At 34.3% G+C, this 12,282-nt stretch overlaps 1 protein-coding gene across 1 annotated transcript; it reads right to left on the bottom strand.

Moving 5' to 3' along the window:
* Positions 1-220: 220 nt before the first annotated feature.
* On the bottom strand, positions 221-11,249 carry LOC143569132 (DNA-directed RNA polymerase III subunit 1-like). Its single transcript, XM_077055118.1, has 24 exons — positions 11,059-11,249; positions 10,849-10,984; positions 9,292-9,441; positions 8,036-8,213; positions 7,763-7,947; positions 7,079-7,191; positions 6,794-6,893; positions 6,469-6,693; positions 5,999-6,147; positions 5,783-5,924; positions 5,559-5,699; positions 5,039-5,227; positions 4,734-4,950; positions 4,490-4,583; positions 3,599-3,833; positions 3,320-3,511; positions 3,132-3,230; positions 2,418-3,048; positions 2,187-2,338; positions 1,959-2,114; positions 1,774-1,887; positions 866-939; positions 378-785; positions 221-308 (listed from the first exon to the last, which is right to left on the bottom strand). Exons 1-24 carry the CDS (start codon positions 11,139-11,141, stop codon positions 260-262), a joined length of 4,212 nt encoding a protein of 1,403 aa, XP_076911233.1. The 5' UTR covers positions 11,142-11,249; the 3' UTR covers positions 221-259.
* Between the last annotated feature and the right edge of the window lie 1,033 nt (positions 11,250-12,282).

Raw genomic sequence — 12,282 nt, 5'->3', positions numbered from 1 at the left:
TCAAAGCGATTTCTTTTGTACACCTCTAAATCAAAACCAATACACTCGATACCTATTTAGCAGCTATATAGCCAGCCATTCACTATTTCGACCAAAAAACTTTTAAGAAAGTACATTCTTATATAAAAAGTGAGCTCTTAAATAAGGTTAAAGTTTAAAAAAAACCCGTTACCATATAAAGAACCATTTTCTACAATAGTAAACTTAAAAACAAGTTTGTTCTAGAAGCCGTATAAACTTATAATGACAACTTTGATGCTCAAGATACGATGACATTCGATCCCTTGCACAGCTCATATTGAGGAACCCTGCCACCATCAAATGTCGTATAAATATAAACATATTTGATAAATGAATTATTTATTAAAAAATGATACCTTTGTTTAACTCCAATGACTCCTGTGCCTGTCGACATGGGTACGCCCATGATAATACGTTCACTAGCACCTTCAATCTTATCTACTCGACCATTCACCGAAGCATTAAAAAGATGATCTGTTGTTTTCTCAAACGAAGCCAACATTAACACGCTGTCTTTCATTTTCTGAACCCCAAATCGAGTCATCCCCAAAACTTCACCCTTATACGTCATGACATCAGCTAAAAGCATCATATGTCTGATATCTATACTCATTCCATGACTTTCCATAGTGTATTGGATCTCTTTAATAATCGTCCTTCTTGCAGCTTCAATCCCGAGTGTACCGTTTACTTCAAATATATGATTAGTTGTCGTTTCATGTCCATTAATTCCTTCAATCCCCATAACTGCTTGCAGGCCCGTTCTGAAATTAACAGTTTTATAATTGTTATATTATTATTACTATTATTATTATTATTATTGTGTAACTAAAGACAAACATACCCTTCGACAAGCAAATTAAACTTGTCCTGCTCTTTCTTTTTGTTTATTACAGCCCGTTCAATAGTACCAATGCCCTTTCAATCATGAGACCGTTAGATATAAAATAATTCGACAATCATATTTGACACACTGAGTATAAAAACACTTTATATACGGTTTTGTCCTGTTGTTTAACCCGAACAATCATTTAAGTTTAATAGTCTTTTTTTGGCTTTTTTAGCCCATTAGTTTTATTTTTGTGTCCATCCACCCCACATTTAACTCAGATAAAGGGGCATTTTAGTCTTTTTATCCCCAACACACATATTAATGCCGATGGTACAAATATGCCTAAGTGTAACCCACTATACTCTCTCTCTCTCTCTACTTTCTATCTCTAATATGTTACCTACCTAGCCAGAAGGTGGTGACAAACACGGTTTGGGAACGATGAAGTTTGCCAGGGGATAGGGTTAAAAGTGGTTGTTTTTAATTTTTATATATTTTTTTTATTTGTATTATTGAATAAAAACGTGTATCATGTTCATTAATGGTTGTATCCCATAAAAAAAGACCAAAATGCCCTTTAATTTGACAAACTTAGTGCTGTATTAAATTGATACGAAAATGAAAGTAATGGATTAAAAAGAAGTCAAAAATTTAAACTTTTGAACTAAAATGGTTATTAGCCCGTAGCCCGGTCGAATAAAGCTAGATAAAAAACTTGATTTCAAACGACCTGAGCCGAGCTGGCTCATTTTGTAACCGAGCAGCTCAGCTAGGCTCATTTAACTTCAAGCTCATGCTCGAGCTGAGCCAAGCTGCCTCGTTTAATTTCGAGTTCGAGCTCAAACCCACGCAGGCTAGACTCGTCTCAACTCGTTTACAGCCACCAGACTAAAACCTTAAATCCTTTTCGAACCTCTTACCTTAACAACAACTGTTGGAAGCTTTTTTCTGAGCGAATGAAGTTCAAAATATAGTTTATCCCTATCAGACGAGGGACAAATTTCAAGTTTACTAGCCTTCAAAACCCTAATATGCTGCACACAAAAGCAGTCATTTCTGTAAGTATATAAAATAATTTCAAGGTAAATATATAAACAAATCTTACATGTTCTTTCAGTTTCATTTTAGGAGTTTTTAGTATTGATTCTTTCACAGTATATGCATCTATAGCAAGTTGTAAAGCTTGAATCGTTGAATTGTCAAGGCTAATAACAATAGAAGCAGATCTTGATCCCAGTATAAGCTTTATACTCTTCGCGACCTACATTAAAATAATCCAACTCAATTTGTTACTAAAACCTTTTATACTTGAACCTTGACAAAAGCATCAAACCTGGCCCAAAAGAGTTCTCTCCATTTGACCTTTGACTAGCTTAGCAAATGATATGTTATCATTAGTTCTGAGTTTTGCTGTAATGACAGGTGTGCTGATTTTCTTGGCTGCGTTTATAATTTCCTTGATACGAGGAACACCAAGAGTGACATCTGTCAAAGGGTTAAGTAGTACACAACTCTACATATTATGATTAAACGAAAAATAACAATAATAATAACAAAAGGATACTCATGCTTGCAACTCCGGCAAAATGGAAGGTTTTTAATGTCATTTGTGTTCCTGGTTCTCCAATACTTTGAGCACCAATTGCACCAATATTTGTTCCCGCGTCAACCTTCTTTTGATGATAACGATATATACACGTATTTAAGAATACCTGCAGCTGCTGAGAAGTTATGCCACATATGCTTTGAGAAACCTTTTCAATAATATCAGATTCTTCATCATCTAACTGTCCATCATCATGCGGCAGAAGTGCTCGTTTAGTGATTTCTAAGTTTGCAGCATACTTGTAAATAAACTGTTTTAAGATCTTCCTGAAGTCCTCAGAGCAACCACCTTCTGGGGTCATATCATGCATTGAAAGACGTTCATCAACCGCTTCACGAATCTCTGAAGCCGAAATGCCTCTATGTTGACCAGCTGGACATGTAGCCTTGGCTTTCATTAATAAGCGGTCAAAATTGAGAGGAAATCCAGCTTTTCCTTCCATCTGAGACGGGTCCCGCCCATCACCACCGTAAGTAAACTGAACAATACAAGCACTGGAATCCCGTACTGTGTTGTCATAGTAAACAGATAAGTCTTCCAATCCCTTTATCAGTCTTCGCGACATATAACCAGTGTCAGCTGTCTTAACCTGTCATCATATAAATAGACAAACCTTTAGAAAACTACATGATTTCTGAATAATAATTATTTGTTTAAAGACTAGAAGCTTACCGCTGTATCCACAAGCCCTTCTCGTCCTCCCATTGTGTGGAAGAAAAACTCAGTAGCCCTTAAACCGCTATAAAACGAATTCGCTACAAACCCTTTCGCCTGCATTCAGGAAAAAAGAAGGAAACTATTAGATAAATTTACAGTTAATAGTTAATACATGACCCCAGACCATGAGAGCAAAAACATACAGCAGGAGTTTTTGACTGTCTTGGAAAATGCGGAAGACTTCGGTCAACAAATCCATTTGGAGCACGTTGACCTCCAACTGACTGTTGACCAACACATGCAACCATTTGACTAATATTGATAGGAGATCCCTTTGACCCACACTGAGACATAATCAAGGGGCTGTTCCTCCAATGCAGTTTTTCCATACAAACCTTGTAAAAACAAATAATCATTTTCATCACTAAAAGATAAAATCTTTAAACGTTAGTAAATTATTAAACAGGCAAACGATGTATCACCTTCCCAGTTTCATCTCTGATTTTATTTAGAACACCTGTTATCTCAGCTTCAAGGGTCTGAGCGGCATTACAACCAGGTTGCAACTTGAGCTTCCCTTGATTAAAATCAACTATAAAATTTTCACATTTATTATTTCCTTCAAAAATAATTCTAAGTGTATTCTCATTCAAGTTATCTCCAGGTTGAACATCATCAATTCCAATTGAGAATCCATGATTTCCTATCCATCGAGCACTGCATCAAAATAATATCATCCATCCATATATTACTCCATCAGTAATTTAGATATATTTACAAACAAATGTAATAAATAAATAAATAAGCGTGGTGTTACTTGGCACAAATTTATGACCCCAAAATTGTTTTTTACCGCCTTTTTTTCGTTCTCTTCCTAATTGCATGGATTTATATTTATAGTTATTAGTTTAACAACTAATTAAATAAAGTGATTAACATTAAACCCTCTACTATTCTCCTATCATATAATTTCTAATTTTGGTAAATACATGGTATCTAATTGTTTTTTTAAACATCTAGAAAACATAATATAATTCGTATGACTTTATGAGCGGAGTAAAATAATTGTTTTAGGGCAATTCAAGGTTTAAGATAATCAATTAACTTTTATATAAAAACTTTAAAAAATATAAAATAACATAGCATTAATCTATATCTATATACTTTATAAATACGTAAATGCAGTGCCACGTGGCACGATTCTATGACCCCAATATAATCTTTATACATAAATCTTCATATCTCAAAATATCGTCTTACAATTCCTATATATTTATTACTAACTATTTAATCGCTTCCTTACTCAACATGTGTAATACACGGGGTTCTAACCTATTGCGTGTGTGTGTGTGTGTGTATGTGTAAAAACATACCTTAGTTTTGCTAAGCGGTTCATACAAGAAGCTGCAGCATGTGAATTGTAGTCCCTAAGAAGAACCGAGTAAAGTCCATCCTTGTTTCCATTCCCTATAGCAGCCAAATAAAATGTGAGTAAAGTACTCTATTTTTTTTGAAGTAATGTTTTTTTCTGTAATCATATACTTGATCCCAGTTTAAAATGTACCGAAAAGTGCCTGTTTTGAACCGTTACAATATTAAAAAAGACCGAAAACAAACCTAAAGTAGCCTTTCCAAGCTGGCCACTTATAAGTTCACTGTTGTAAATGCAGACATATCCATCATTCGGGCACATTGTTTCATAAGGCTTGACCCCTTTTCCACTCGGTTTTCTGTAACTCTTTTCAGTAAGAGTCAGATTCAAATAAACTTTCATATCTGCATGTGGTCTCAACAATACACTAAATAACTGTTTACCAGTCCAAAGCTCAATTGGCTGAAAAACAAATAGTAAAATAAACAGTTATGAATTAAACAGCGTAAGCGCAAATGAAATTTAGACACAGTTTTTTTAAAGATCTTGCCTTAATAACAGCAGGAGTTGGTAAATCAAGTGTATCCATTGCATCACCCATATAACAACACATGAGTGAAAATGAAGCACGATCATAAAATGTGTCTTTTCTTGTTATAAGAAATGAAGATGTCAAAAAATCTTGAGTGGATGCAACCAAAATCTCCCCGTTTTTTGGTGTGCATAAATTGTTTTGCACCTGCATAATTAAAAGTGGCAATAAAATATAACAATTACATTAATAATAATAATAATGCGTAGTATTAAAATTCATATATATCCTTCTGAAAGTTTAAATTTACGCTACAAATCTAATAATATCATACTTAACGTTTCAAAAGCCAAAAGTACAGCAAAAAATTCCCACTTTACCCCTCATAGTGAACAAAACAAAATCAGATATGAAGACAACTATTCTTTGAACATAGTTCACAGATATGAAGTGTTAATTGGTATTTGCAAGATTAAATATGATATTATGAAAATCAAATGGCAAATAGGTAATTTAAGAAGTTTGTAGAGATGATTACCCCCATTAGCATTAGAGCTTCTGTTCGGGCCTCTTCAGTTTGTGGAACATGCATATTCATCTCGTCGCCATCAAAGTCAGCATTGTATGGATTACAAACAGATTCATTGAATCTCAATGTCCTCCAAGGCATAATTCTTGCCTACGTACACCAGATAACAAAAAGATTAATGACAGCTAAAAATAATCACAGATTTTAATAAAGATAAGATTCAACAAACTCACTCGGTGACTCATGATCGACATACGATGCAAACTTGGTTGTCTGTTGAAAAGGACAACATCGCCATCTATTAAGTGTCGGTGAACTACGTCACCAAATTTCATCTCATCAGCCAAACGCTTTCTAGCATTAATACTCAACGACCTGTGGCAGTACACTCACAGGGTCATATGTATCAAATCTAAGAAGGAACATGTAAAACGGGTCAAAGTACTTACAGCAAGGTGTCATCTGGCTTTCTGATAAACTTTGCACCAGGGTATTTAGAGGCACCATTACGCACCGCCTGCCTGAGTCTCTCTATATTGTGATGTGAAACACGCTCAGGGTAAGTCAACACCCGAGCCATTAAAATAGGAATCGCCACCTAGACCAATAATATCTCATCACAAGAAATCAAGTCTCATAAAAGCATTCAAGATCACAAGTGACTGGCATGTTATATGGGCCCGTATCACACCACGTCGGCCAATCTTTTGGTCATATGACTCGGCAGTCAATCAGGTCATATGGGACGTATGAATTGGCATACACCCGTTAAATATAATATTACTTCTGATCTATTAACCACATTGGCGTCCTGTTCCATATTAAGAGACTTTTTCTACAGCATACCCACTTGACCCATAATCAAGCCTATGTGACCCGAACCCACCCGTTCTCATATAAAGGTGTGAAATTTACATACCTCTGTAATCTTTAGATTCGGGTCGGGAGAAATAACAGTACGGCCGGTATACTCGACACGTTTCCCAGATAGATTCCCACGTATACGTCCTTGTTTTCCTTTCAAACGTTGAAATAGACCAGTAGTTGGCTTGGGAGAGTTTTGGATCATGGCAAATGATGGTGGTAAACGAATGTCACTGTTTATATACTGTGCAACTGAAAACTGCAGATGGTCCCAAGAAACCTATTACATCATCATTATAAAATACATCAGAGTATAAAATTACAAGTGTTTCGTTATTTTTAAGTTGAAAAAATCATATAGAATTACAAGGAAACCATACCAGTTGTTTGATAGCATGATTTGGATCAGTTAACACACTATTAATTGTAGCATTATATTTTATAATCTCTGCCAATTTCAGGGTAACATCATTCTCATTGCTGCAAGATAGAATATACAATTTGTAAGACATTTGAACTCTTAGTTTTCATGATCATGTATCAGCAATAAAACATGGTAATTGATAAGTTAACCATTTCATTTTAGTATATAGTATTTAATTTTTCTTTTAGTAAATTATGCATTAGCAATAGAACAAAATAAAAAATTTGGAACTGAAGTTAACCTTGTTGATGTGCCATCAATTTTGACAGATGGACGAATAGGTAGTGGAGGAACAGGAATAGTCGATATAATGAGTTTCTCAGGTCTTTCAGCAAGATAAAGCAAATCACAATCCTGTAAAACAATGAAAAAATTAAATTATTCACAAGAGACCAATGAAAATATGCTAAGCAGTTAATGCGGAAAAATATCGGTAATTTTAATATCATGAAATATTCATATATTTAACACTAATAATTCAGTATAGTCTCCCACCATTAACAAATTAACCTTTTCTAAACTGCAAAACACTAAAAATCGTAGCAAGTAAGAATTGATTAAGACTTAAAGCGCTAGCACTAAACACTAAACGTTGATAATTAAGACTTAAAACACTGATATCGGTAAATATAGATGATATATCGGTCAAATATTAGTCCAATATCGTTGATATTATTGGTAGCGATATTCTGAACTGATATTCTGATTTATATATCGCCAAGGGACCGATAACCGATATATCACTGATATATCAGTGACATATCGGCCATATCGACTGCATAGGAAATATGTCAAAAGTTACTGATATATAATGTTACAATATCATGTACTAACTTATATTCAAACACTAATTCTAGTTGAGTTATAAAGTTCATGACATGATAGAATAAAGTCAACTCTACAATGAAGCGGAAGTCAACTATACCACATCGAGCATCTTCTTAAAAAGTTTAAGAACTTTGTCAGGGTTTAACATTGAAAATAAATTGGCAGGTGTCTTCATCTCCTTCATGTTAGATATAGTATCATCGGATTCCTTTGAGGTATTATCTTGAACCTTGGTACGATCATGTATGACTCCCACTGTTCCAACAGCTCTTTTCACTATACCTGTAATTTTTCATTAACAACAATTAGTGAAACAATAAAGGGACAGAAAATTAAAAAAAAATTACAAATTATAGGGTAAGCTCTTAACCATTTATATAACCACATCTGGAGCATGTAACTGCCTTCTTGCTACTTGCCATTGCGGTGCACCTTTTAACTACCTTTTTATAAATATCATTCTTCATCCTATGATTTGTTGTTGGATTTCTCATACTCTTTAAAAATCCTAAACGTTCTTCCTCAGACAACAATATACGAGAACAAAACTGAAAAAAAAAACATGAGAATTATAAAAACAAAAGTCAAATGTAAAATGTAAAAGCTACAACTTTGATATACATATAATACAATAGTTTGGAAACATAGACATCCAACCAAATAATGTTTATCAAGATTAGGCCTGTAAATGAACCGTTCGGGAACTGTTTAGCAGAAAGTTCATTTATTTAATATCATTTAGTTAAACAAACGAACATAAACATGTGTCTCGTTCGTTCATTTACGCTCGTTTAGAGCATTCAGATCCCATCCCCATCTCTAACCCTATAAATTAACCAAAAATCACATTTTTCTAAATTTGTTTATCACTATTTAGAAAACTCCTGCATCCTACATTCCATTCCCAATATTATCTCATACAATGAAATAATACCTTTTTTATAATTATTTTTATTATACTTTCTCTTTCATCCACTCACATTCGCCAATATAAATCATTAAAATATATATGGGGGAAGAATAGTTAGAAGCAAATTTGGGGGATTTGTTTGTTTTCCCATAAAAAATATGGGGGATGATGATGGATATGTGGGATGGGATGTAGAGGTATTTTTCATGTTTTTCAGTCATTTTTCTTAAAATTTAAGAATGAGGTTATGAATGGTGGATGTGCTGTGAATTCTCTTACCTTCGTTCTTTTACATTCGTTAAAGTTCATTTGTTTATATATTCAGTAAGTTTAAGTTTTTAGACCCACTGTGATTTGGTTTAGCTTTTTATATTTTAGGCCCAACAGATTGATGTTCACATTTAATTAGTCGGTGCCCACTCATTATGTTTATGTTCATTCATCTATGTTCAATTATGTCCATCCTTTTATGCTCGTGAACCGTTCGTTAATACTATTAGCAAACAAAAATAAACGAACACAAACACACCAACTTTCTTAGCGACGAACACAAACAACAAAACCCTGTTCGTCAAACTGTTTGTATCCAATCGTTTGCTCAGTTAAAGTTAACGAGCACGAACATGTCTCGTACGTTTTCGTTCGGTTGTTTACAAGCCTGATCAAGATCAATATCAAACAACAATTTCCAGTGAACATAAACCAAAGCTACATACCTTGCATATGCACTTCAAAATTTCCACAATATAAGATAAATATCCAACATTAAACACTGGCAACACGAGTTTCAGGTAACCAAAGTGACCAGGGCAATTAGCAAAATCACCATGGCATGTCTCACATATGGCAGACTTGTTTGGAGGACCCTGAAATACCAAACACATGCCTTTCAAACTCAATAACTAAAATAACAACTTAATGAAAATAAGAAATTAATTAATGCATTCAACCAAGCAAGACAAAAAAAAATGTAGCACAATTTAGAAAGCAAAGATATGTTGTACAACTTCTTATCCAACTCAATTTTCAACCAAAAGCACTGTAGCCATGTGACTCAAAATAACAAAGATGCAAATTATGTATAGCACCTGTTACAAGTGTTTAATTTCAAAATTTAACATGAATAACTCATGAATGTGGTTAAGAAATTGAAATGAGTCAAGAACAATCTGAAACAAAACTTCGATAAATTGGTGTGTAAAACAACAAATTATTGATTAAGCATGTTTCATAACACTAAAAAAATGTTTAGACAGAATGATAATGCTTTGGAATGAAAAGATTAAGAATGGTGAAAACCATTTGGATAGTCTACTTTATATTTATCATCAAAAACTTATTATTCCCACCGGTAATCAGCTCCATCCAAACCAATGTTGTAAAAGAAGTTACATAAATGTATTTCATATATGTATCTTGCAAAGTTACATAAATGTATCTTGCGAAGTTACATAAACGTATATCATACGATGTATCTTGCGAAGTTACATAAATGTATTTCATACGAGGTAAATATATATATGGTTTCAAGTTAAATATATGTACTTTCACAAAATCTCTATATATAGGGAAAATTTAACGTACAAACTAAAAAATTGTACTAAACATGCGAATCAAATAGTGTAATTATACATACAAGTAGTCTAATTACACTAAAAACAAAACACTGAATACAAAACAACTACTAAACACTTACATCACTACACTACTTGTATGTATAATTACGCTATTTGAATCGCATGTTTAGCGCGTTAATTTAATTTGTATTTGATCCTAAGGGGAACGTTAACGTACGAATTAAATTAACGCGCTAACTGTGCGAATCAAGTAGTGTAATTATATATACAACACAGTGTAACTACAGCATAGTGTAATTAATTACACTATGATGTAATTACACAATTACACTACTTGATTCACACAGTTAACACGTTAATTTAATTTGTACGTTAACTTTCCACTTAGGATCAGATACAAATTAAATTAACGAGCTAACTGTGAGAATCAAGTAGTGTAATTATATATACAACATAGTGTAATTACACTACGATGTAGTTACATAATTACACTAGTTGTATATATAGTTACACTACTTGATTGGCACAGTTAACACGTTAATTTAATTTGTACGTTAACGTTCCCCTACATATATATATAAAATTGAAAAACTACAAATAGAATTCCAATTCGGTTAATCAAATCACTAACGCCTAGCGAGTTGTACAGCATAAACGGTGCCTAAACCCTAATCCATCCATAGATATAATAATTACCATGCGTGAATCCAACAAGCCATGACAAACAGTGGCTCTGCCATCCTCACTGCCGTAACATTGGCCACGGTAGACTTGAACTTCCCCCATTTTGAGTATATCGGCTTCCGAAAACAACGAGAACTCAATTCGCTTGCTGATTTTATTAATTAATAAACAAATGAGCAGAGTCAGTATATGAAATAATTATAAATAAATAAAAAGTCTTACATTCTTCGTGGACCGGCATCTTCGATGTACGGTTGCTTGGTGAATGAGATGGAGGTGTCCTGTACTAGACCTTTGTTCATCATTGTACTGGTGGTGGTGGTGGTGGTGGTTAGGGTTTAGGGTTTTGAGAAGAGTGGAAATGAGGCGATTGATCGATCGATTGGTGGCATATGCGGTTTGGTTCGTGAGTGTGACTGGCCCAGGGTTTTGGGGTTTCCCGGGCTTGGCCTAAAGATTAAACTGTAACAAAAAATAGACGTGAAAACGTTGAACCTTGAAAGTGTGGATGTGTTTTATTTAACGCGTTGCGAAACGTTAAAACGTGGAACAAGAAAGAAAGAAAGAAAGAAAGACTAGAATGTCAAAATGTTCATCAAAGAAACGAGTAGGAGTAGGGGTGTTTTTTGGGTTTATTTTTCGGATTACGGGTTTTTTTGGGTCGGGTTCAAAGTTTTAATTTTATACCCGAAACACAACCCAAATATCTTACGGTTTTTTCGGGTTCGGGTTATTTGAGTTCGGGTTTAATTAATTGGGTTTCGGGTATCTAAGAAAACAAAAGGAAAATAAAAAAAGTATAGAAAAGCTACAACACGAAAACTAAAACAACATATTCTTCTTTACTTGTTACGTATATAACCGGGGCAAACATGTCTTTTCACTTTTTCATATATAGATTTAGCTACTACAAAACGATTATAATAAAGTGGCAGGCAAACGGGCAACAAGCTGCGCCGCAACCCCCTTTTGAATAGCAAAGTCAATCCTACGAAAAACGAAGCTTTGGGACCTAGGAGTTGAAGAGGTTCCGTGTACGACACGTTGAACCCTACTCAAAAAATTCACAGCCTCCGAGGCTAGAAAACCAAATGTATCAAAAGCAAATGGGAGAAAGACATGTTGATTCTCTAAACAAGCTTTCTCGTGTTTAACAACTTTGCCTGATTTAGCCTTCAACGCATCCTGACCCACAACAAACCCACGGTCCCTGAGTCCAACATGAGGAGACACTCCTGTAAGATTCACACAGGAGTGTTTCCCCTGCCCACCCGAACACAAGAATATCAGCTGGTCGTGAAGTAGATCTCCCTTCAAGAGGATCCGTGAGAAAGTTAACAGGGGCTTCCTTTTTATCATAAATCTCTGCCCGTTTAAGAACATCACACACAACATATTCTTCAGTTACGTTTGTTATTAGCCATAAACAGAAAAGATATATAAACA

Source organism: Bidens hawaiensis, unplaced genomic scaffold (assembly GCF_021521415.1).
Source record: "Bidens hawaiensis isolate Kalapana, Puna unplaced genomic scaffold, B.hawaiensis_p1.1 tig00024338_1, whole genome shotgun sequence".
Taxonomy (NCBI): Eukaryota; Viridiplantae; Streptophyta; class Magnoliopsida; order Asterales; family Asteraceae; genus Bidens; species Bidens hawaiensis.
Note: the sequence above shows the minus strand (reverse complement) of the source record. Positions and strands in the feature narration are given on the sequence as shown.